Here is a 26368-nt window from a genome sequence, read left to right on the forward strand (position 1 = left end):
CCCCCCATTATCAACTTACGTGAGTCTAGGTCCGGGATCTTCCCCAGCACTCTTTTGATAAAGTCACCGTCGTCCCAGTTTGGTGCATATATGTTCACCAGCACCACTCTTTTACCCTCCAGCTTGCCCCTTACCATAAGGAATCTGCCCCCGCCATCTGCGGCTACGCCCTCCGCCTCAAATTGAACCCGCTTATTGATCATAATTGCTACATCACCCTGGACTTAGAATCCAAGTCCGAGTGGTCAGATACTTTCAGATGTGTCTCCTGCAACATAATTACGTCCGCCTTTAGAGCACGCAAATGCGCGAACACACGTGCTCTTTTAACTGGCCCATTTAGTCCCCTGACATTCTAGGCGATCAGCCTGGTTGGGGGGACAACTCCTCCCAAAAACGCCGGTTAGCCATAACCTTTCTTGGGCCCGCCCCCGGCCCATGCGCCGCACCACTCTTGGCTCGCCTCTTGGCCACCTCCACCCCCGATCTCCTCTCCATTACCTATTTCAGATCCCCCATGTCAGCAGAATAACTCTTTCTCTCTCCCCCCCCCCCCCCCCCCCCCCCCCCCCACAACCTGACTCTTAACTAGCCAATCTGCTAGCCCGGTGACTCGTCCCTCCGGCGCCCAGTTGTCTCACTACCATTGTTTCCCCGATCTCATCTCCCCACTTATCAGCACCCCATCCCCCACTCTGAGCCACTGGAGCAGTCTCACTAAGATGAGAAAGATCAAACAAGATGTAAACATCAAACGGCACCGCGAGGCTGCTCCAGGTACAATACAGTTCCAGCCGTGCACACAGAAAAGTGATAACCCACGTCCCATCTGAGCATTAATAAAAGAACACCGCAATAACACAGTACCCATACATCACCCAACCGAAACAAACATAAAAACCTTAGACATAAATGAAACGAAAACCCCCAACCAGCATCTTTAATCCCTATTGCTGACCGGCCACCCTTATGTTACAATAAAGGCTCCAGCGCACCCCGAGAGCCGGACAAAAGGTACCCACCATAGCAGAGGGAAAAAAAGCAACAAAAAAAGGAAAAAGACCATGCGATGGGAGGAGGGGGGGGGGGGGGGGGGGGAGAGAGAGAGAGAGAGAGAGAGAGAATCCCCTCCCCCCACAGGCAACAGCTGCCCAAAAATACGCCACATGGCACATTTAAAGCAGTAAACAGTCGGCCAGCAGTCCAGGCACAGTAGGCATCCCCTCAAACGGTAACTGTCGGACCCTAGCTTGCATCCGTGGGTCCTTTTTTCGAGACCAGCCCCTGATCCCTCGCGAAGTCCATCGCTTCTTCAGGCTCGGAGAAGTAGTGGTGTTGGCCCTGATGCGTGACCCAAAGACTGGCCGGAAAAAGCCGACCAAACTTCACGTGCTTTTTGAATAACACCTCCTTAACTTGTTTCAAGGCTGCTCGCCTCCTGGCCACCTCCTGGCTTAGGTCCTGATAAATGCGAAGAACACTTATTCCACGTGCTGCTCTTAGCGCTCTTTGCCCACTGCAGCACCCGCTCCTTCTCCACAAACCTGTGGAACCTGATCACCATCGGACGGGGAGGACCCCCCCAGACGCATCTGTGTCGCCTGTACTCTGTACGTCCTCCAGCTCCGGCGGTCACGGAAAGGCTTCAGCCCCCATCAGCTGCACCAACAGGTCAGCCACAAACGCTGTGGCATCAACTCCCTGAGCCCCCTCCGGGAGGCTGATGACCCTCAGATTTTGTCTGTGGGCTCTATTTTCCAGCTCCTCTACTCTGTCCAGCAGTCTTCTCTGTCTCTCCCTCAACCCATCGACTTCTAGCGCAGCAATCGTCTGCACTTCTGCCTGCTCCTCCACCTCCTCTCCCAGCGCCTTAACTTTTTCGTCCTGGGTATCCAGACTCTGGTTGAACTGATCCACTGCCTTCTGAAGTGGGTCCAAGTTATCCCGCTTTTAATCACCTGCAGCATGTTTTCCAGCGATCGCCGGGTCCGAGGTCTGTAGGTCCGCCATCTTTAGAACATAGAACATAGAACAGTACAGCACAGAACAGGCCCTTCGGCCCTCGATGTTGTGCCGAACAATGATCACCCTACTTAAACCCACGTAACCCGTATACCCATAACCCAACAATCCCCCCATTAACCTTACACTACGGGCAATTTAGCATGGCCAATCCACCTAACCCGCACATCTTTGGACTGTGGGAGGAAACCGGAGCACCCGGAGGAAACCCACGCACACACGGGGAGGACGTGCAGACTCCACACAGACAGTGACCCAGCCGGGAATCGAACCTGGGACCTTGGAGCTGTGAAGCATTGATGCTAACCACCATGCTACCGTGAGGCCCCGTCACGGTAGCATGGTTTGCTCCCGGTCAGCTTCCCCTGCACCTTGCCTGTGTCCCTTCCTCTCCCGTTTCCGCTGCTTTCTGCTCTCCCGCGGTTCCATACAGCTCTCCCCGCTCCTCAGCACCTCCGTGGCCATCCTTTCAGCGCTCCACAGTCCTGCAAAACCGGGGAACCAGGTCCTCAAATCCCGCCGGAGTGAGAGCCACCGAATGTGCAGCTCATTCACCCATTGCCGCAACCGGACGCCCCCCGGCAATGTCCAATCGCTATGCGGCGCATTGGGTCTTGCCCGTCTACAGGCTCACGCCCATGTAGTGTGAAGCGTGGTCGGATATCACAATTGCGGAGTATTCCACTTTGTCTATGTGGTCGTCACCACTGGTGTATATATCACATACATGAGATGTAATACGGTAAGGCTCCTGTACTACAGGTACGGGGGTAGATCCCTGCCGCTGGCTCCACCCAGTACACGGAGTATAAATGTGTGTGCTCACCGAGCTGCAGCCATTTCGGCAGCAGCTGCAGGAGGCTACACATATCTTCTTAATAAAGCCTCGATTACACTCTACTCTCGTCCCGTCGTAATTGATCGTGCATCAGCCTATCCCCGGAAGCACTGTTTTCCCCACCACAAAGAAGTCAATTCTGGTGTATACGCTGTGTACTGGGGAGAAGAAGGAGAACTCCGCCTGGGTGGGTGAACCTCCAGAGGCCCACCGCTCCCATCTGTTCCATAAAGTGACCGAGTTCCCTTGCCATGCTTGAGGTTTTCCCCGTTTTGGGGCTTGATCTGTTGGATTCTGTACACAGTTGAAGTTCCCCCCATGATTAGTTGGCGCATAGCTATGTCAGGGATTTCTGCCATGGTCCTTTTGATGAAGCTTGTGTCGTCCAAGTTGGGCGTGTACACGCACGTTAACTAGTACTACCGGTGCCCCATCCAGGGCCCCGCTGACCATGACGTACCGTCCCCCTGGGTCCGAAACCGTCTTTGTCACCCTAAACATCGCCCTCTTGCTGATCAGTATTGCCACCCCACTGGCCCTTGTCCAATAGCAGGAATGGTAGGTTTGTCCCACTCAGCCCTTTCTTACCCGCAGTCGGTCCTGCTCCCTCAGGTGTGTCTCTTGGAGGATGACTATGTCGGCCTTCATATTTCTTAGGTGGTTACCCTGGATCTTTTCACTGGGCCGTTGAGTCACCTTATGTTCTAGCTGACTATCCTGGTGGGGGGCTTCTGTCCCCTCGCTCCTGTGGGATTAACCATACTTACCCTGGTGGACGCGCCCCTGCCCTCCAGGCTTTCCCTTTGTTTGGGGGCCATCCAGGATGGCCGCTATCACTGCTCTCTCCATGCGGTCTGCCCCCTGTGCTCCGGGGTTTCCCTTTGTCCAGGGGGCACCCGACATGGCCGCCCACTGTGCATCCACCCTGTGGGTAGTCCCCTGCACTCTGGAGTCTCCCTTCGCCCAGAGACCGTACTGGGTGGTTGCGTGCAGCGATTCCTTGTTCCGAGCCCTTGGTTGTGGCACTTGGTAGCCCTATTCCTTTTCTAGCCTTGTTTGTCCCTCCTTCCCTGTGTTCTCCCCCCTGTTTCCTCTTTTTCCCTCCTCTCCCGTATACTTCTCTTTTGTCCCCCTTTCCCCTGTTCCTATCCCCGTTTGCTCTCCCGTCTTTGTTGGGTGGTCTGGCCCCTGTTGGGGGCGCGCTGTGGCCCTGCTTTGTTGCATGTCCCCGGTGCTAGCTTTTCTGCTAGTGCGGTGGCCCCCCTCTCGGGAGTTACTGTCTCGCTTCTCCCTTGCCCGGCCTCTGCGGTTTTCTGCCCGCTCTTCCCCCATGCTACCCTGCACTCCTCTCGCTTGCTCTCCCTTCTCTGCTACTCGCGTTCCCTCGTGCTGGGCCTGGTCCCCCACCTGAAGCGGTCCCTCAGGGAGGGGTTTGCTTTTTGTTCAGGGTGCACTCGTTGGGGGGGGCTGGCGTTGCCTCTCTCTCTCCGCCTCCTCCCCCCCCACCCTGCTGGTGTGCCCTTTGCTGGGGGCCCCTTATTTCTACCCGAGCTGTTGGTTTCCAGTCCGTGTTCCTCGACAAACTTGTTTGCTTCGGCGGGGGCTGTGAAGAAGTATTCTCTTTCTTGGTACGTGACCCAGAGTTTCGCTGGGTACAGCATACCAGACGCTCGTCGTTCTCGTCAAGAGCTGCTTTCGCTCTATTGAATTCGGCCCATCTCCTGGCTAGGTCTTCCCCAATGTCCTCGTAAACTCTAATGAAGTGCCCTTCCCATTTGCAGCGCAGGATTGTTTCCCTGTCTTGGTACCGGTGCAGTTTAGCTATAACTGCCCTAGGGTGGTCCCCTGCCTTGGGCTTCGGCGCATCGATCGGTGTGCTCTGTCCATTTCTGGTGGGTTGGGGAATGTTTTCCTCCCCACTAAGTTTCCCAGCATCTCGGCCACGTATGCCGTGGGGTTTCTACCCTCGATCCCCTCTGGTAGACCCACTATCCTGACAGTTTGCCTTCTCAAGCAGTTTTCCTTCAGGCTCCCCTGTGTTGTACCCAGTCTCGCCACCTCCTTCTCTAGGGCCGTGATCTGGTCGCTCATGTCAGTCGTGGCTTTTTCCAGCTCCTTAATGGTCGCCTCTTGGGCTTCCAGTTTCTCCTCTTGGGCTTCCAGTTTCTCCTCTGCTCTGCCCAGGGCGAGCTGCACCTCCGCCAGGGCCTTGGCCATTGCTGCCTGCACTGCGGCCTCCATGTCTGCTCTAGCCTCTGCCTTGTTTTCCTGCTGTTGATCCCTCAGCGCCTCGCCAAAGGCTGCCTTCCAGTTCCAGTTCCCCCCTGGCCCAAGGCGAAAGTGCTCCTGTCTGTCGAGTTCTTTTTGTTGCGGCGAATTTAAAGGTTAAAAGCTCTGGAGGTTGCATTGGAAGTCTAACCCTAGGAGCGTGGCAGCGCAGAGGTGAGGAAGGACATAGAGTCTGAATTTTTTTAATTGCCTTCCCTGGACCGTGAGGTTAGCTATGCAGAATCCCTTGATCTCTACAGAGTGAGACCCGGAGGCCAGGGAGATTCTTTGGTTAACTGAGTGTATGGGAAGAGAACAGCGCCTTACCGTGTTGGGGTGTATGAAGCTCTCTGTGCTCCCGGAGTCGATCAGGCAGGATGTTTTGTGTCCGTTGATGAGCACGGTCGTCGTCGCGGTCGAGAGCATTCGGGGCTGAGACTGGTCCAGGGTCACCGAGGCGAGTCGTGGTAAAAGTTGAAGATTTTCCTCGGGCGGTGTGTGGTCATCCGAATCGGGGTCCTGAGACTCCAGCCAAGATGGCGCCGCCCACGGGTCGCACATGGCTGGGGGTGTGCAAGATGGCGGCACCCACGCACGCACGTGGTGCCCGAGGCCGGCACGTGGCTCGGAAAATGAAGATGGCGGCGCCCGCTGCCCGCACGTGGCCCGTGGAGAGAGTTGTGGTGGTGGCCCCGGTTCGCCCCCTGAGACGGCGGCGACCGCGTGAGCCTGGCATACCGCCACGAAATGGCCCTTTTTGCCGCTGCCTTTGCAGGTGGAGGAGTGGGCTGGGCAGTGCTGCCGGGGGTGCTTGGCTTGCCCGCAAAAGTAACAGCAGGGCCTCCCGGGGTTGCCTGGTAGTCGTGCGGCACAAGTTTGTGGGGGGGATGGAGGATGCGCGGGGTTGGCCGCGGGCGGGTTCCACGCTGCCCAAGGGGCTGCCACGCGGTCGGGGAATTACACGCGGGTGTTTCGGGAGGCCACATCCAGGGAGCTAGCAAGGGCCTGTGCCTCCTTGAGGCCTAGTGTCTCTTTCTCTAGCAGCCGCTGACAGATTTGGGAGGACAGCATACCTGCAACTAATGCGTCCCGGATTAAAAGTTCTGCGTGGTCGCTGGCTGAAACTTGCAGGCAGTTACAGTTCTTACCAAATACCAGGAGCGCACGGTAGAATTCATCCAGCGATTCCCCCGGGATTTGTCGCCTTGTTGCTAGCAGATGACGGGCGTAGACCTGGTTTACTGGGCGAATATAGTGTCCTTTCAACAGGGCCATCGCGGCCTCGAAATCATCCGCATCCTTGATGAGGGTGTAGATTTCTGGGTTCACCCTCGAGTGGAGAACTTGCATCTTCTGGTCCTCCGTGGGTGTAATCGTGGCCGTCCTGAGGTACCCGTTGAAGCACACCAGCCAGTGTTTGAAAGTTTCCGCTGAGTTTGCCGCATGGGGGCTGAGTTGCAGACACACTTGATGCGGAGCTCCATTCTTTAAAATCTAGTCCAATAAATTGATGCTCGATCAATGACTCCAGAAGCGAGATTGGATGACAATTGAAGGCTTTATTGGACTAGATGTTTCCCCCAGCAGCGCAGGTACAGAATGCAGCAGCTGGGGAGGTACAGACTCTTATACTCCGCCTTACTGGGCGGAACCAGCAGGCAGGCTTCAGCAATGATCTTGCTCTCTCAGGTACTTCCCACACCAATGGTCTTACAGCCTTAACCTGGGTACCGTAATACCCCTAATACGGACTACCACACTGGGTTTCATTTTTTAGCACCATATCGGAGATACTCCATTTGAAATTACCCCCATGTCCACTGATAGGCATATTTGGGGTTTCGGATTCACCGGCTGTTCACTCTGGGGTGGAGGCGGACATTGTCACTTTTGCCTCAGTGACAGCATGGAAGCGATATTACTCTGTTGAAGATCTCCCATTCCTCCACCCAGTGCCTCTGGCTAGATGGAGGATTGATAGAAAATTAAATTCACCTTCAGGGGTGCCATGAAGAGACTGTACCTGAGTTGGTAAGCATTAATTTCCCTTTTTAAAGATTTAGACACAGTTGGCAGTTACGGGTTTTAGGTATAGTGTTAAAGTTTCAAAAATAACGTTTTCTTTGCTTGTGGTACTTGACTCTTCTATTTCCCTTGATTGTTTGTTCTTATGTAAAATTTTAATAAACATATTTTTAAAAAAACTTGACACTCCCCAGCATTTTGCCCATTGCCTTGACTGTAATGACATTTCAAATGCTCATTCAAGTACATTTTTAAAGATTGTGATACGTTCTGCTTCAACTACCCTCCAAGGCATTCAGAACCCTCCAGATTCCTACTGCCCTCTGTTGTGTTTGGTCTTTTATGTTTTGCAAAGGAATTCACCAAGCACCTTGACTTGTCCAAACCAGGATCTTTATTGAATCACGCGTGGTAAGATAGCGATCTGTTACAGAGCAAGTTATCATGGACTTTCTTTGTACTCCTCTGGAACTACACCTAGCACGACTGTTCAACTGAACATCTTACTACCATCTCCTACAACCGGATGTGTCTCCACTTATATGGGAATTCCTGGTCACATGACCATGGTCTTAAATTCCTACATGAAATTAACTACTGGTTGGAGGTAGCACAGCATCCATCTATGATATTGTTTACAGGCATAATTGCCACACCACCTTCCACACAAAATATTAAGATTTCTTTACAAGCAACATTGATGTTTTAACTTTATACAATCATGATATTTGTCTAACCCCCCCTGCGCATGTGCAGGAAACATGCCGGCAATTCTGCGCATGCGCCAACTCGCGCCAGCCCACGGCGGCCCTTCGGCGCCGGTAGGCGCGGCTCCAACCCCTCCGCCACCAGCCTAGCCCCCGGAAGTGCGGAGGATTCCGCAACTTCCGGGCAGCCTGACGCTGAAGTGGTTTGCGTCGCTCTTGACGTTGTGCCATCCGGCCAGGTGCGGGAGAATCCCGCCCATAGTCAGTTTACTAAGTTCAGGGATTCAGATGAATCTGCTCCTAGGATGGAGTCAATGTTCATGTCTATAATATGAAACAGTAGCGTTGACCTCATATCTGCCACGGATAGCACCACTTCGGCTACACCGAAGATCTCCATTGTTCTTGTTCCGAAGTCCACTCGCAGCCCTGGCCAATCAGCGACTTTCCATTGCATGTTCAGCTTTTGCATAGCAGACCGACTCAAAAGATTGGCTGTTGTGTTAGGGTCAAAGTCACAGCACAGTAGAGAATCGTTCAGCACCACCATCGATTTCAATCTAGATTTAAAGGTTTCCGGAGAGTTCTTACTAGCGTCAGTCTTCCTTAAGATTTTGTTTTCACCATTCTTGTTCGGACCCTTTGCCGCAAAGAGATCGATTAACTGTTTTTTGGTATTTATCTCATCAACTGCATGCACTGATCTTGCATAATCCATTGTAGAACAAGCAAAACATTATTTTGCGAAATGTCCAACATAGCCGCACCTGGAGCAGACTTTTCCAAAGGCCGGACATTGCCGTGGGGCAAGATGGCGGCTCTTGTTGGCTGCTTAAAATGGCCACCCACACTGAGACCACATTCCTTCATGACGTGCGCCACTAATGCCGCTGGTTTCTTCTTCCAAGTTTGTGCCAAAGTGTTTTGAGCAGAGCGTGCCTAATCTCTGTGTAGCTATCTCGCTTGCCTCCCAAATCTTTACAGCCTGTTCCAGCACCAAATCTTCTTCCTGCAATACCCTTTCCCAGAGCTTATCATTAGCTGCACCAAAGACAATTTGGTCGTGGATCAACAAAGATTTCAGGCTGCTGAAGTTGCCGAGCCTGGCCCAGTCACTGAGGAACATCGCTAAGGGCGTCTACATGATGGATCAGACATTGAGGAGCTGCCAGATCTGACAGAGCAGATGATGCAGGAGCAGTCGGTGCTCAAACCATCTTTCCTGAGTTCCACCGCTCTGATGAGGCCGCGTCTCGCAGCCAGCACATGGGACAGGGCGGCATGGCTGTGCATGTGCCACCGACAAGTGCACCGGGGCCTTCCGGCCCCAGAGCCGCAAAGGACGCGTCGAAGGCCATGGGACGAGGTATGCAGCTGGCTGCCTGCACCTCTGATGTGCATCGTGAAGAGACACCTAGTGTAGCGGTAGAACTAGGAGGGCCAAACACATCAAGGATCACAGAGGGCACCGGTGAAGGGGGGGGGGGGGGCAGCGGCAGCAGCACCATCAGGAGTATGGCAAATTGCATAACACATTAAACACACCCTTGAGCACAACCAGTATGACTCCTCTGTCGCTTTCTCCTGCAATGCGGGCTGACCTCTGAACCCTTGGCCCATCTCTTCAGACATCTCCCCCATCCCGGGCTCACCGCGTGCAGGTGATGGGTGTGAGCGAACACTCAGCAGACAGCAACCCCATCCTGGGGTTGTCTTTGAAGAGCCTAAGGATGACCGTCAGCCCCAGGATGTAGCTGTCGCCAACACTCCCCGGGAAGCGTGCATACGTGTGCATGATTTTATGTGGTGGTTGCACACGAGCTGTATGTTCCGGAAGTGGAACCTCTTACTGTTAACGTAGGGCACTCTCAGAAGGCCTGGTGAGCGAGGGCAACATATGTGTCATCCACTACCTCCTGGACCTGGGGCATCCCGGTGATGGCAGAGAAACCTGCTGCCCGGGCATCTTGTTGGGCTTGGTTCATGTCAAAGTTGATGTACAGTGAGAAGTCTTACAACACCAGGTTGAAGTCCAACAGGTTTGTTTGGATTCCACTCAGCAGACAGCAGGGGTTTGGAATCACAGGGAGATGTGATTCCAAACAAACCTGTTGGACTTTAACCTGGTGTTGTAAGACTTGTTACTGTGCCCACCCGAGTCCAACGCTGGCATCTCCACATCAATGTTGATGTAGTTGATGCCAGGTAAACAGGGCATCCGTGACCTGCCGGATGCACCTATGGGCTGTGGCCTGCGAGATGCCACGCTGGCCCCCACTCAAGCCCTGGAAGGATCCTGAGGCATAAAAGTTCAGAGCTGCAGGGACCTTCGCCTCCGGGAGCGAATTTCCTTCTTTATGTGGTGCCAAGTCCGCAAGGACATGATACAGATGCCACGTCGTCTCCTTGTTGAGGCGGAGTCTCCCGTGGCACTGGTCAAAGGACCAGTGGTGCCTGTACATCCTGGGTCATCGCGGGACTCTCTCTGTCCCCCCCTTACCTAGCACGCCCTGACCATGCACGCCCGGCTGCAGCGGGCCCCCCTCACCGGACTCCAGACCCTGTACCCAAGACACCCGCTCAGTGACTCCTGGACTGGCGCTGGTCCCCTCCCTGTTGCACTCCGGGGCTGGTTTAGCACAGGGCTAAATAGCTGGCTTTTAAAGAAGACCAAGGCAGACCAGTAACGTGGGTTCAATTCCCGTACCAGCCTCCCCGAACAGGCGCTGGAATGTGGCGACTAGGGGCTTTTCACAGTAACTTCATTTGAAGCCTACTTGTGACAATAAGCAATTTTCATTTCATTTCACCCACCCTCCAGCTGTGGATATGTCCCCGGAGCTGTGTCCCATTCTCTGGGTGTTTGGATCTTGGCTGCTGCATGTGTGGTGTTGCCTCCCGCAGTATCCATAGAACATACAGGCATCACAGTCTGAGAATTTGGGGTAGACCATTTAGGACAGAGATGAGGAGACATTTCTTCACCCAAAGAGTGGTGAGCCAGTGGAATTCATTATAACAGGAAGTAGTTGAGGCTAAGATATTGAATACATTCAATAGGTGGCTAGTTATGGCACTTGAGGCGAATGGGATCAAGGGTTATGGGGAGAAAGCAGGATTAGGCTATTTAGTTAGATGATCAGCCATGATCGTGATAAATGGCGGAGCAGGCTCAAGGGCCGAATGGCCTCCTCCTGCTCTTATCTTCTATGTTTCTATGTTTATAAGCTCATAAGATATAGGAGCAGAATTAGGCCATTCAACTCATCGGGTCTGCTCCACCATTCAATCATGGCTGATATGTTCCTCATCTGCTACCGACAATGTTACAGATGAAGAGCTGGATTGCAAAATCAGCCAGAGCATCTCCTCCCTAGAACACATGATCTCGGAGCAGGATTGACAATTTAGCATCTCGAGCCTAACACCCTCGATGTGATCATGGCTGATCCCATCCTGGCCTCAACTACACTGTCATGCCCGTTCTCTATAACCCTTCAACCCATTACCAATTAAAAATCTGTCCACTCCTCCTTAAATTTACTCACTGTCCCTGCAACCACTGCATTCTGGGGTAACGAATTCCACAGATTCGCAACCCTTTGGGAAAAGTAGTTTTTACTCAAATCTGTTTTGAATTTGCTACCTCTTATTCTAAGATTATGACCTCTCATTTTAGAATGCCCTACAGGAGGAAGCAACAGCTCCTCGTCTACTTTATCCATGCCTTTTAGCATCCTGTATACCTCAATGAGATCTCTCCTCATTCTTCTTTTTTTCTTGAAATAATTTTTATTCAAATTTTTACAAAATATTAATAACAAAAAATTATATATTAACAACTGAGAAAAACAAAAGAGAACAACCCCCCCCCCCCCCCGTAAATACAAAACAGAAAAAATAGATTAACGCCCGTCGTAAACAAAGAACATGTACACGTCCCTTCAACCCTAACCACCGAGACGACTCCTCCCCCCCCCGGGCTGCTGCTGCTGGCCTCTTTCCCTATCGTTCTGCTAGGAAATCTAGAAAAGGCTGCCACCGCCTGAAAAACCGCTGAACTGATCCCCTTAGGGCAAATTTCATCCTTTCCAATTTAATAAACCCCGCCATATCATTGAACCAGGCCTCCACACTTGGGGGCCTCGCATCCTTCCACTGAAGTAGAATCCTCCGCCGGGCTACTAGGGATGCAAAGGCCAGAACACTGGCCTCTTTTCCCTACTGCACTCCCGGCTCCTCTGCACCGCCGAATATCGCGAGCCCCCAGCCAGGATTGACCCTGGATCCTACCACCCTCGACACCGTGCTCGCTACCCCCTTCCGAAATTCCCCCAGCGCTGGGCATGCCCAGAACATATGGGCATGATTCGGTGGGCTCCCCGAGCACCTATTGCACTTGTCCTCGCCCCCAAAGAACCGACTCATCCTCGTCCCGGTCATATGAGCCCTATGCAGCACCTTAAACTGTATGAGGCTGAGCCTCGCACAAGAAGAGGAGGAGTTCACCCTTCCCAGAGCATCCGCCCACGTCCCCTCCTCAATCTCCTCACCCAGCTCCTCTTCCCATTTACCCTTTAGCCCCTCGACCGAGGCCTCATCCATCTCCTGCATCACTTGGTATATTTCCGAAATCTTCCCCTCTCCAACCCACACCCCCGACAGCACCCTCTCTTGGACCCCACGCGGGGGCAACAGCGGGAACCCCGTCATCTGCCGCCTGGCAAACGCCCTTACCTGCATGTATCTGAAGATGTTCCCCGGGGGGAGCCCGAACTTCCCCTCTAGCTCACCCAGGCTAGCAAACCTCCCATCTAAAAACAGGTCCCCCAACCTCCTAATACCCGCCCTGTGCCAACCCAGGAACCCGCCGTCAATATTCCCCGGGACAAACCGATGGTTCCCCCGTATCGGGGACCTCATCGAGGCCCCCACCTCCCCCCTGTGTCTCCTCCATTGCCCCCAAATTTTGAGGGTAGCCGCCACCACCGGTCTCGTGGTATACGTCGTAGGAGGGAGCGGCAGCGGCGCCGCCACCAGCGCCTCCAGGCTCGTGCCCACACAGGACGCCTTCTCCATCCTCTTCCATGCTGCCCCCTCCCCGTCCATCACCCACTTACGCACCATCGCTGCGTTAGCAGCCCAATAGTACCCACAGAGGTTGGGCAGCGCCAGTCCCCCCATCCCTGCCCCACTGCTCCTCATTCTTCTAAACTGTTCAATCCCTCCTCATACGACAAACCCCTCATCTCTGGAATTAATCTAGTGAACGTCCTCTGAACTGCCTCCAATGCCATTTCCTCAGATTAGGGGACCACAACTGTGCACAATACTCCAGGTGCGGTCTTACCAAGGCCTTGTATTGTTGCAACAACACTCCCTTTGCTTTATACTCAATTCCTTTTGCTATAAATGCCAGCATCCCATTTGCTTTGCTTATTATCTGCTGCACCTGCATGCTCGTTTTCTGTGCCCCATGCTGGAGGACACCCAGAACCCTCTACTTCGGAGCACCGCAAAGTCTATCCCCATATAGATAATAAGTTGCCTTTCCATTTTCCCGACCAAATTGCATGACCTCACATTTATGTAGGTTAAACTCCATCTGCCACTTTCTGGCCCACTCTCCTAACCTATCTATATCCATTTGTGAGGTTCTTTTTTCTTCATTGCAACTTACTGTCCCACCTATTTTTGTGTCATCTGCAAAATTGGCTCTAGAACCGTCTATTCCTGTATCCGAGGGCGCAATTCTCCCAAAGGGAGACAAACAGCCGACGCCGGAGTGAAACCCGGAGTGTTTCACTCCGGCGTCGGAGGCCGCTCATCGCCCCCTATTCTCCACCCCCCCGGGGGGGGGGGGGGGGGGGGGGGGGGCTAGGAGCGGCGGCGTGTGAATTCCGCGCGCCGGGCCTTGACGCTTGCATCAAAGCGGCACGCCGAGAATGAAGCGGCCGGCGGCGCCGAAGTGACGTCAGCCGCGCATGCGCAGGTTGGCCGGTACCAACCCGCGCATGCGTGGTTGCCGTCTTCCCCTCCGCTGCCCCGCAAGACATGGCGGCTTGATCTTGCGGGGCGGCGGAGGGAAAAGAGTGCGTCTTTTAGAGACGCCGGCCCGACAATCGGTGGGCACCGATCGCGGGCCAGACATCTGCTGAGTACGCCCGTGGTGGTCGATCCTCCCTCCGCCCCCCACAGGCCCCACACCCACCGGTCGCGCGCTATTCACGCTGGCAGCGACCAGGTGTGGTTGGCGTCGGCGTGAACCGGTCGGGTTCGGCAGGCCGCTCGGCCCATCCGGGCCGGAGAATCGCCGGTCGCCGTGAGAAACGGCGAGCGCCGATTCTCCGAGCGGCCTGTCGCAAAACGCGACACCCATTTTGTGGGGGGGTGGGAGAATTGCGGGGGGGTGCCAGGGCGGCGTGGCATGATTCGCCCGGCCCTCCTGCGATTCTCCCACCCGGCGTGGGGTGCGGAGAATCGCGCCCCAAGTTTCTATCACAATTTGATTGGGATGCTTGTCGATGCCTCCCACATGCTACATGGCCTGCACACCCACGAGAATCCACTTGGGTTGTATGAAATGCTCACTTAAGCATGATTGCCAATTCCCTGTTAGCAATAGCCTTCAGCCGCACAGCCAGAGGCCTTGACAGTTGGTGGGGGTTATGGGTGGGCGATGGGGAAAACGGCCAGGGACAAGGATTGCCCCTCGGAACGGATACACATGATCTACGAGTTGGCATGGTGGTGCCACGTGTGGTTGCCCCCCCAGTCGAGGGATCCCACCCGCCGTTGAGCACTGGGGTAGCAAGCCCAGCACCCCCGGCCTCTTTGCCTGTGAGGAAAGATGGCTACTCACCTCGGCGGCTCCCCACAGAAGCCCTTCCGCCAGGTTCATGTTTTTCAAAAGGAGTACTAATCAGCACCAGTGTGACCACTTGGTGGGTGGCCGATGATTCTCGGGAGGCCGTTGGATAAGGGGTGGCTCCCATTAATTGTATGGAAATAGGGCTTAAGTGGTGATAATTGGTTTCTCGCCATGCTATGGCGGGATCCCGATTTTGTCTACGGGAGCGAGCTGGTTGCATCGCAAACTGCCGCCTGACGTGGTTCTCTATTTCGGCCTGTCCTGCTATTCCCCAGCCTCGTTTTGCTCGAGCGAGAGCGCAACGAGGCCAGAGAATCGCACCCGTTGCCATTTCTTGGTAAGATTCTGTCTTGAATAGTCTGCTGTTCAAACTCCTCTTGGACTTACCTTCCCTTGAATCACAGTTTTTTGCTCATAAAATGTTTTCTTCCTTATATGGCTTTTTGAGAGATAATTTGGTTTACTTTCCAGCCTCAATCATACAAATGCATATGTGGTATCAGCCTGTGGTTTATTTAGCATAGACCACCAGTCCTATCCGTTCCTGTTTCTGAGACCTAGTTTCAACAAATAGGCTACATTTAGTAATTAATCTTGGTGTCTAGCACATGCTTTGAGAAAAGGTAAATTCTCAGTGAGAAATGGGCTTAATGCTCAAAATGTCAGCAAATTATTTCATTTCTGTCTAGTGATAAAACACAAGAGGTACTGCAAAAGCCTGGCCAATTCCACATAAGTCAGTTCTACTCCTATAAATGATTTCATGTTGTATGAAGAGTTCTTTGAATGCCAAACTTAATGAAGTACAGACTTTTCCTATTACCTGGCCTCCAACTGGCATCTTGAGCACTATTATCAGAATGTTCTGTGAAGCTTTATTTTTGCTGAACAACATCAAGAAAGTTTTACTTGGACTTGAATGGTTGACCTTATAAAATAGAGTAAAAATTGTTCATCGTGAGTTAAAGATCAGTTATAATATCATACACAAAAGAGACCAGCATAAATTAAAGTGGTTTTATAGGATTTTGTCAACTTTCTTCCCCATAAAATATAGAAAAAGCATCTTAAAAGATGCTGTTATCAATATGATTTATATATTTTTTGTAAAACGATCATGTTTTTACAACTGATGTTGTGTTGCCAAGAAATCTTCTTAAGCTTACCCTTTGTTTCACCTTTTTTGCTGGGGCATTCTGTGATATCCCAATCAACGTATCAAAACAGAGGAGGCTGTGAAGTATGAAAACTATTTGGCTTAGAGTCATGAGAAAGGGAAGATTGCTATTTTTAAGGAGGTAGATTATGAACTTGTGGAAAATAGTAAAACACCTAACGGCAGTGTTTTAAGAAAAAACTTTCTTGACCTAAGCCAGCCACAGTCTGTCCCTAAATCTGTTCAGGGTCAGGAAGCAGAAAATCTCTCCAATCAAAATATTCTGCTTCAAAACTATCTTCTTGCAACAAATAAAAATGTGCTGACTGTTTGAATGAGTTAGAACAGCATAGTATCCATTGTTGTATGGTCTGCTGTTAGCATGAAGCGCCTTCATACTTTCATGTAGTCAGAGGCATTCACAGACTGATGCTTATAGGTATTTGGGTTCCTTGGGTCTCATTTAATAATTCTGTAGAGTGAGGAGGATAAACTCAACCCTGATTTACTTTACATATAGGTTTACTTGTACAGTATTCACAATGCTGGGGTAAGTTTCATGATATTCTGCTTGTAATCTTGTACACTTGTTTTCCTTGTAGGCCCCAAGGACGTTTTACTGAATGGGTGATCTCTCACACCGGACTTTTCTTTGTGACAAATTTTCCCTGGAATTTCTATCATCAAGAACAATTTGCATTTGTCCATTTTTTCTTGAACATGCTCAATGACTGAGCCGCCACAGCCCTCTGGGGCAGGGAATTCCAAAGATTCACCACCTCCTGAACATAGAACATACAGCGCAGAAGGAGGCCATTCGGCCCATCGAGTCTGCACTGGCCTACTTAAACCCTCACTTCCACCCTATCCCCGGAACCCAATAACCCCTCCTAACTTTTTTGGTCACTAAGGGCAATTTATCATGGCCAGTTCACCTAACCTACACGTCTTTGGACTGTGGGAGGAAACCAGAGCACCCGGAGGAAACCCACGCAGACACAGGAAGAATGTGCAGACTCCACACAGATAGTGACCCAGCGGGGAATTGAACCTGGGACCCTGGCACATTGAAGCTACAGTGCTATCCACTTGTGCAACCGTGCTGCCCAAATGAATGAAGAACTTTCTCTTCATCTCGGTGCTAAGTAGCCTATTGCTTATTCTAAGACTGTGTGCCCAGGTTCCAGAGCCCCGAGCCAGGAAAAGCATCCTTCCTCCATCTATTCTATTAAACCCTGTAAGAATTTTGTAAGTCTGCGAGGTCACCTCTCATTCTTAAACTCTAGAGAATACAGGCCCAATCTCCTCAGAGGGTAAGCCCACCATTCCAGAAATCAGTTTGGTCAACATTCGTTGAACTCCTTCTATGGCAAGTCCTTCCTTAGATAAGGAGACCAAACCTGCGCACACAACTTCAGGTGCGGTGTCATCAAAACACTATGCAACTCCAGCAACATAACCAGATACTCAGTACTGTGAAAGGGCAGTATGCAGTTGTTCCTTACTGAGGTTTCCTTTCCTCTCTGTTAGTCCTTTTGCTGCTTTAGCACTGATTTGGCTAAAAATTAACAGGAGCTAATTTGTGGTCTGTCTTGTCCATTGCTGAAGATGTATGGAAGCTGCTAATCTGACGGCTATATAATTATATACTGTTAAGGACCAAGTTTCAATTTGCAAATGAGCCTCAAATATTTGAATATCCACTGTGCCAGAGTTGTATGCTAAAGAGGTCTGTTCTTTTCAGTGGCATTAGATGGTTGAAAATAGAGGATGGGGAGGTTAGTGCAGGGTTTAGAACATAGAACAGTACAGCACAGAACAGGCCCTTCGGCCCTTGATGTTGTGCCGAGCAATGATCACCCTACTTAAACCCACGTAACCCGTATACCCGTAACCCAACAATCCCCCCATTAACCTTACACTGCGGGCAATTTAGCATGGCCAGTCCACCTAACCCGCACATCTTTGGACTGTGGGAGGAAACCGGAGCACCCGGAGGAAACCCACGCACACACGGGGAGGACGTGCAGACTCCACACAGACAGTGACCCAGCCGGGAATCGAACCTAGGACCCTGGAGCTGTGAAGCATTGATGCTAACCACCATGCTACCGTGAGGCCCCCTTTTGTCAGTTTCAATCCAAAAGACAATGGGCGGAATTGTGTGGAGTTGATGAGGTTTGCGTGTCCTGTTTCCTGCATGGTGAGCCCCTAGCTCGTTGCTGGGTTAAATCCTGCAGCAGTGGGAAGAGCCCTTAAGGAAGGATTAATTGCTCACTTAAGGACATTGTTGGTAGCACGGATGGAATGTTGTCCATGGGCCTTGCTACGACGGACTTAATTGTAGTGGTTGCTGGTATGTGGCAGGGGCCCCACCTCCAACCTGATTAAGTATCCCCTCTCCACTAAAAGTGCCATGGGGAGGGGACAAGATTTCACCCATTAATGTTTCATGCATTTGGCTCTTGGTAAAAAGGTAAAGTCGCCATAGTCCCAGATGACCATAGGCTGCTATCCCCTTTGAGGGGGAGAGCTGACTGGTGGTGATTTAACATGAGGCTCACCACACCTCAGACGAAGGGTAAGGTTGAGATGGCAGGACATTAATGAATAATTTCAGCTGGTACAAGAATTGAACCCGAGGCTGCTGACCTCGCTCTGCATGACAAACCAGCTGTCTAGCCAACTGAGCTAACCCGTCCCCCCAGCTCTATAACACAAGCCTCTCGGCTCTACTACACGATTGATTCAACCAGAAATACATTGCAACGGCAATCAGTGATCCTCTTGCACGTCATGTACATCTCTGTGATATTACAGAATCTTTGAAAGATCATCCCCTAAGTACTTAGAAGGTCTAGTGACAGGACACAAATTAACAAAAAATATTTGTTGGACACATTTGTTGTATTAACTTGCGGTTAGGTTGCTTTCCTGTAGTGGCAATATTAATTCAGGACCATCACTTTATAGAAAAATCTAGAAGTTACAAAAGGGACCCCATTTTCTTTTGTGTGAATAGAGGAAACAACTTGCATCATGTTTCTCGGGAAGTCCAAAAGTGTGGGTAAATACAGCAAGTTCCAAAAAAAGCAATGCGATGAATATCCAGTTAATCTGTTTCTGTGGTCTTGATTGAAGAAGAATATTTCTCACACAAGAGAAGAACTCGCTCTTGTTCTTCAAATGGTTCCATGCGGTGTTTCAACATTAACTCAAGCAAGTGGACGTAACTTCATTCAAGGAGTGGCACCTGCAACCATGCAGATCTCCCACAGTATTGCACTGGTGCTGATCTGGTGTGTTGAAGTCTATTTTTCTGCATAAACAAGATAAGGCAGATTAAGAATGAAGTGTTTTTTATTCACTAAATTTGGAGAAAAATTGTTCGGTAAGCAGTGTGAATTCACATTTCTCACAACATATGAAGGCAACAGATCATGTGTCACATCGAGTGATGAATTTTTATTTGTTCTTCTGTTGTGCCACATGTAGCTGCAGAAAGATAATGAAAGGTTGCTGTTGAGTTATCTCTATAAAACTTCAACAAGGAGACGTGACCTTTCTTTGGTGCATATTTTTTTTATTCTGCACTTTGAAATACTTAAGTGCTTTATCTTGTGTGTAATTTCCACTGTTATGGTAGCAGCACTCTCTAATGACATTGTATAAATAACACTGCACAAGATTGTACTCCTACCTCTAAATAAAAAATCAGAAGGTGCATGAGGTAATTTGCTTTATTTTTCCACCTTGGGGAAGCGGAGGAGGAATAATTACAGTTTTGTGTGATGTAGCTTTTAGTAAAAATTGTTTTCTTTATAGTACCAGTGTTACAAACTTTATATTTTATTAGCACCATAAAAAGCTGTATAGCACAGAAGACATTATTGCAGTTGGTTCAGATTATAGAATTATTTTGTTAGTTCAAACAGCAGATCAAACCACTGTTGGCGTAATTGAAGTTTGAGCTTTATTAAAATACTTCCTTATATAGATTTATTGAAAAATATCATGTTCTATGTTTTAGGTTGTGGAAAGTCGGTATGAAGAACAGATCAGTAATCTTGTAGTGGAAAAGCAAGAACTTGAGTGGCAAAAGGTATTGTATTTATATTCAGAAAATATGACTTTGTATTAGGACCCATACAAAAACATACCTTCCCTAAAGGGAGGGGAACTTCTTATTTGGGCACTATTAGTGATGCGATAAATAATATGTGACACAGCAATGTTGATAACATAAGAGTCCCTGATAAAGGAAATTTACAATATAACAATTGCTTATTTTCTGCTTATCTTCCTTTTTTGTTTTGCTAACTGAACCCATGTATTTATGCTACTGTTTGTTCAGAAATCATGATTTATATTAACGTTGTTTAGCTAGTTTGCTTGGAGATATGTCACACGAATGCAAAGCAAAGTAGAATCCTTTTCTGGATATTTGCTGCCTGTACTCAGTCATTGATAAATTTGTCTCAAAGGAAATCTTAACTGGAGGGTTTTAGACTCCAGGGACCCAGGTCTACCATTGTGAATGCTAGGCTGTCCGGTGTACAGTTTTTAAACATCCTATGAGTTGGATTAAAACAGTAGTACAGTACCTTATTACACTATTACTCTTTAACCTTCCTTAAAATTCAACCATTTATTCTGTATACAGTTTTACTTAACTGAAATTGAGAGCAATTGAGTTACGTTACAATATTGGCTTGGTTTCCCAAACCGATGATTGCAGGTTAAGCACGAATTGTCTTATCTTAATACACTTGATACTCATGGAGTGAGCTACATCTGTCTTTAGCTAGATCACTGGGTACAGAATTAAATAATCTTACAATTTCATTTTTATACAGAATTAGTGAATCTCTTGTCTTGTCATTAAGGAGTCTGAGAGTATGTTGTTTAATAACATATTTCAGGTCAATCAGATATGTTGATTGAATTTTCACAACCTCCCTCTGCCCCTGGATCACCCCCCTTTCTCCTCCATGGCTTCCACCCGCCTTTATTGAGGTTTTCTTCCTTTCTCTTTAGTTAATAGGGTAACTTCCCCTCTCTCATTCTCTTACACCCTCCCTCCTGTATATGCCCATTAATCTTAGAGCCTTTAAAAATGAGTCTTTGTTGGCTGTTTGGGGATCTTGAGGCATGAGATAGAGGTTGTACCTGGAGTTTAGTATGTTTCAAGACCTTAAGGGTTTTAAGGACCTTATGATGTCTGGGAGGGGTAGTGGAAGATGCTGAAACTGAGCTTAGGTACAAGTTAGAAGCTCTATTTGTGGGCTGGGTAAGCAACTATTATGGTAACTGTGCTGAAATTATTTTTTTCTGGAATGCGATTGGTTGTAAAATTGGAATAGAAAGGATTTCCATAAACTGATTGGTAAATAACCAAAGTGAAAATATTCAAAATAAGTACTGAACAGACAAATACGCTCAACCATCGGATGATGGTTTAAAGTGGATGATACTTACAACATCAGCAAGAAATTATCAACTAAGAATTATCTTTAGACCTATTTGCAAATTTCAAAGAGTTTGTTGATATTTTTATTCATTCATGGGATTTTGGTTTCGCTGGCTAGGCCAGCATTTATTGCTCATTTCCAAGTGCCCTTGAGAAGGTGGTGAGCTTCCTTCTTGAACAGCTGCAGTCCTGGTGTAGACATACCCACAGTGCTTTCAGGGAGAGAGTTCCATGGTTTTCATCCAGCGACAGTGAAGGAACAGTGACAGAGTTCCAAGAATGGCGAGTGGCTTGATGTTAGAGAATTATATACATAAATCTTTGAAATGAATAAAAAAACTGCACAAAATGGCACTGACCTATTATATATTACGTGTTCTGAACATTTCTTGATTCATTTGATTTCCATCTACTCTGGAAAGTTATGGTGGGCAAGAGGGACATTGTACTTAATAAAAACCATTTGGCCACAAGCAGCTCCAATATGTGGCAAGTGGCATGTAATCTTATCAACCTTGTACTTGCAAGTTTGTTTTTCAAAAAGGATGTATACTTATCCATTTAATTTAAACATTTTAGCCATCATACTTTTAGATTTTCTATTCTCATGCTAGCTGCTCTTAACTGCCTTTACCCCTACGGCTAGACCATGATTGGCAGCTCACTCACCATGTGGATAATTACAAGTACCAATCCATTTTTGACCACTGCAAAGTGTGATTTTAAGTGGCCTGCTCTGCTACCAGACTACCACTTCCTTAAAAAATATTAATTGTCTTCACAATTTGCATTCAAATTCTTGTGTACTTGAGGGCATAATAAAAACTCTGTTTTATGAGTTATATTTTAATTGTGTTGTGTAGTGTCAGCCATGGTTAGTTGGTAGTATGCTCATGTCTAAATCAAAAGGTTCTGGGTTCAAGTCACACTCCAGGATTTGAGCTCAGAAATCAAGGTCGACACTCAGTGCAGTACTGAGGGAGTGTTGCACTGTCAGAGGTGCTATCTTTTGGGTTAAACAGTAAACCAAAATGAATAGGGGGGTTATCCACTGTGTCGGGCCAATACTTATATCTCAGTCAACAAAAACACATTATCTGGTCATTATCACATTGCTCCTTGTGGGAGCTTGCTGAGCTAAGTTGGCTGCTATGTCTCCTACATTACAACATTACACTTCAGAAGTCCTTCATTGGCTGTAAAGCAGTTTGAGACAACTGGTGATTGGCTTTTAGTATTCATTAAGTTTGGATCTCTTTGATATAATCCTATATTACAGGTTACATTTTAAAATGGAAACATATTGTTGAAATATAGCTCAGCACCACTTTCTCAAGGGCGATTAGGGATAGACAACAAATGCTGACCTAGCCAGTGATGCCCACATCCTGTGAAAGAATAAAAATAATAATTTAATTGATAAACCTTCATAAATATGTATGACAGTTGTGTCCAAATATTGTGATCTATGCTTAGCATGTGTATAACTGAAGTGGCTGTTTGCTTCATTGCTTAACCTGTAATTCACAGTATGTAGTGTGGTTCACTGATGTTTATTTGCAAAGCAGGAGTCATTGCAGCATCAGTGTAATGCACTATCCAGTCAGCATGAGGAAGCTATGGCTGTCCTAAAAAAGCAGGTACCTATATTTTGTGATCGATTTCAGAAAAATATTTTGTTTGACAATGAGACTTTCCAAACAGATGGTCACTAAAATCTAATGGTGCAAAACTGCAAGGTTTAACTTACTTTATGTTGCTGGTAATGATCAAGCATCTGGAATATCGGATTTTAATTATTTGTATTTATTGTATCCTTTTTGCCATCGACTGGTACTGTACAACATCAGCAATTCCTCCATTGTTTGTGTAAGATGGAACAATTCTTTGTTACTCGCATGTATAAAGCACTTTCACAGATAATTTACTGTAACTGCATTCGACATAAATACATTATTTCAGATTCAAATCCATTTGCTACGTATCAAGATTAAACATACTTAAAATGTCCAGTAATGATATGTATATACTGTATGTAAATGTATTCAATTCATTTTCACGTGTAAAGTACCTAGCCATCACTACACCATTTATTTTGTGCCGGAACAGCATAAGGTTTTGTGTGTTGTGAGATTTTACTTAAATGCAATATTTTTTCAATTAAGCTTCTGGATAATTTATCAAAATTTTGATAGAACTGCATCCTCTTTCTTGTGTGGACCCTTCACCGCACACTATAAAAATATAATTGATCACACAACAGACCATACCTATCAAGTGTCTATTTCCTAAGTGATTGTATAGATTTGTGCCAATTAAAAAAAAACTCCTTATAATAAACATAATAAATAAAACTCCTTATTTTAAATTTGAGGAGTCAAAGCTATTCTGTCATATCTGGCCCAAGAACTGCAAGAGTAAAACGCCGTCATGTGGAAAAGGGTTATGATGTGGGCTTGTTTCATATTCATTTTAACGAGCATTGATATTAACTGGATTTGTTTCCTTATAGTTTCAGACAAGAGTTAATGCAGTGGAAGAGGAGAAGGTATTGCTTATCATTAGGAATGTTAAACCACATAGTAAATTCTATATGGAAGAACATTTGGCACATTACTGTAAAACTTGTATTTTAAATGGTTATTATGTCTTTTGTTGTTTCCATTACTGTTGTAATCATTTCAGTTCTGTGATTTCTCTAAATGTAACTGGTTTCCGGCAATTAATTATCCGTACATTGATCTCATAGGGGAAATTGGGTGAAGTTGCTGCTGTCAGTAATTTTACCAAAACTATCAAAACAAACTTTAATGGAAATAGAGCATCCTGATTTACCATTTTACAGCAAGAAGATTAGATTCTCATTATAATACCGGTATTCTAACGTCTTCCACATAATTGATGGTGCATTAGTAATGAAAAACGCATGTAAAGCACCTTCTTCTGTAATTGGCTTTCAATTACATTCCGCAAACAGTATTTATAGAAGTGTACTGTACTTTAGAGCAACAATCATTCAGTTTTAAAATAGATTTATTTTAAAATCCTGAACAAAAAATAGTTCCTTTTATTTTGTACACACTTATCATCCTGATCTCTGTATTTAGAAGTCCTAACATTGGCTGGTTGGTTGTGATAATGTACGCTGTTCTTTGTAGGGAAAGTTCCAACTCACTGCAGAATCAAAAGAAAGAGAAATTAATGGACTTAAGGAAGAATTGAAAATACTCCAGGTAATGGATCAAAATTGATCCGTGTTTAAAATCTTAAAAACAAAGTAGTAATGTAGTGAGTAAAATGTTAAATAAGGATGATGTACACATTCATAATTTCAATAGTTAAATTAACTCTGTAACATTGATTGTGAAATTAATTAGTATAGTTTGTTAAATGAACTAGGTGTGGTTACAAAGATTATTGTGTGGAATTTTTTTCAAGAAATTTCAAAGGTTTGTAATATTTGTAATATTTAAATCCTGTTAAACTTTATGTGGCAGAAAACTGAAATTGCTGCTAATTTTTCATCCATTAGTTATTTTTGCATATTTGATCAACTACTGGTGATTTGCCACTCCAGAACTCTAACTTACGATTAAGAAAGCTCCATAAGAAACCATAGGATTATAGTACTTTGTCGTTACGAAAATGTGATAAAGTTGTGCATATCCAACATGTGGGATTAAGGTGCACAATTATGTAACAGATTGGCAGTAAAAGAGTGCACAATACATTGTAAACTTATAACTGTCCCACATTGCTGCAAAAGCAACTATGACTTTTTAACCATATAAACAGATTGAGTTCAATTTGGAAAGATTAAGGATTGACTACAACATATAGAAGCTAGTTTTCAAATCCATGGGCATGTATGTATGTAAACAGGTTCAGAATTATGCCATTTTCTTTCATACATGTATTAAAAAATGGAATAAAAAATCTTGTTAATTCTGACTGATACAAACAGAATATAATGGCCATTACTACTACATTAATGGGATTTATATTAATAAGGAAATTAATCATATATTAATGATAACATATCATAAGAGTCCTGGACATATTTATTCACAGTATTTTTCACAGGAATAGATTCATCCTGAATAAAATACTAGTTATTTCAAGTACATTAAGTGTAGGAAAAGGGCTTCTGTAAATAGATTACCGGGGTAATTCGACAGCTGATTTTCAAAAGAGCAGCATCCAAAATGAAGTCAATGACTGGAACGTCTACAATAGCTCTTGGACTGGGTACTGCTGACCTCGTAAGTGCAGGCAAATATCATAGTGTGTTATCTATATAGGTCTCAATATCATTTAATGTAAAAAATTCCATTATCTCACTTAGAGAAGGCCAAGAGTTCTTTTGATTGCTCTACAGTACCTATGTGTCATGTGCAGTAGAGCATGGCAAATCCTATACATCATCTATGCTATGCCACAGATTGAACAAGCCAAACAAATCCTTATAGTTAGAGCACAAAAGGTCAGGCATGAGAAAGTATTTTGTTGGTTTTGAAAGCTCACCGTAGATTAACTAGATGATTAAAACAAGCAGAAGGTGACACAAGTAACAAACTACTCTCTTTATACAAGAATTTTAATTAGATCAGAGTGTGGAAAATAAAAATGCAATACTGCAGCTGTAAATATAAACTGCATTTTATGATATGTTGCAGTGCAATTCAATTGAGAAAATAAGCCGGTTAAGGATCAAGCTTTATGAGGCATTTTAAACTGAAATATTCTGTGTAACACAATTGCAAATCCACTGAAGATTCCATTAAAACCACTTTGTGTCAGATAGTAGAAAGCTGAAAATTATAAATACTAATATAGAGAATATCTATTTACAATGGTGCTTTATAAAAAATAAAATTAGGAACATAGGGAGTGCAATAAATCCAAATGACCCTTTCAGCTGTAGCCCTTTATTCAAGCTAGTTATCGCAGTATATTGAGAAGGAATGTGTTAAATGTTATAGCAGACATATTAAATAACTCTTATCAGATA

At 46.9% G+C, this 26368-nt stretch overlaps 1 protein-coding gene across 9 annotated transcripts in view; it reads left to right on the forward strand.

The window, feature by feature from the left end:
- Positions 1 to 26368, forward strand: part of LOC119971764 (coiled-coil domain-containing protein 73-like) — a 335430-nt gene that overhangs the window by 127867 nt on the left and 181195 nt on the right. For all 9 annotated transcript variants that reach the window (XM_038807840.1, XM_038807834.1, XM_038807833.1 and 6 more), the window contains 4 exons: positions 19918 to 19989; positions 22926 to 22997; positions 23870 to 23905; positions 24516 to 24590. In XM_038807840.1, the coding sequence (XP_038663768.1) occupies positions 22977 to 22997; positions 23870 to 23905; positions 24516 to 24590 (132 nt within the window). In that variant the 5' untranslated portion in view covers positions 19918 to 19989; positions 22926 to 22976. The remainder of the gene's footprint in view (positions 1 to 19917; positions 19990 to 22925; positions 22998 to 23869; positions 23906 to 24515; positions 24591 to 26368) is intronic.

Source organism: Scyliorhinus canicula, chromosome 9, assembly GCF_902713615.1.
Source record: "Scyliorhinus canicula chromosome 9, sScyCan1.1, whole genome shotgun sequence".
Lineage (NCBI taxonomy): Eukaryota > Metazoa > Chordata > Chondrichthyes > Carcharhiniformes > Scyliorhinidae > Scyliorhinus > Scyliorhinus canicula.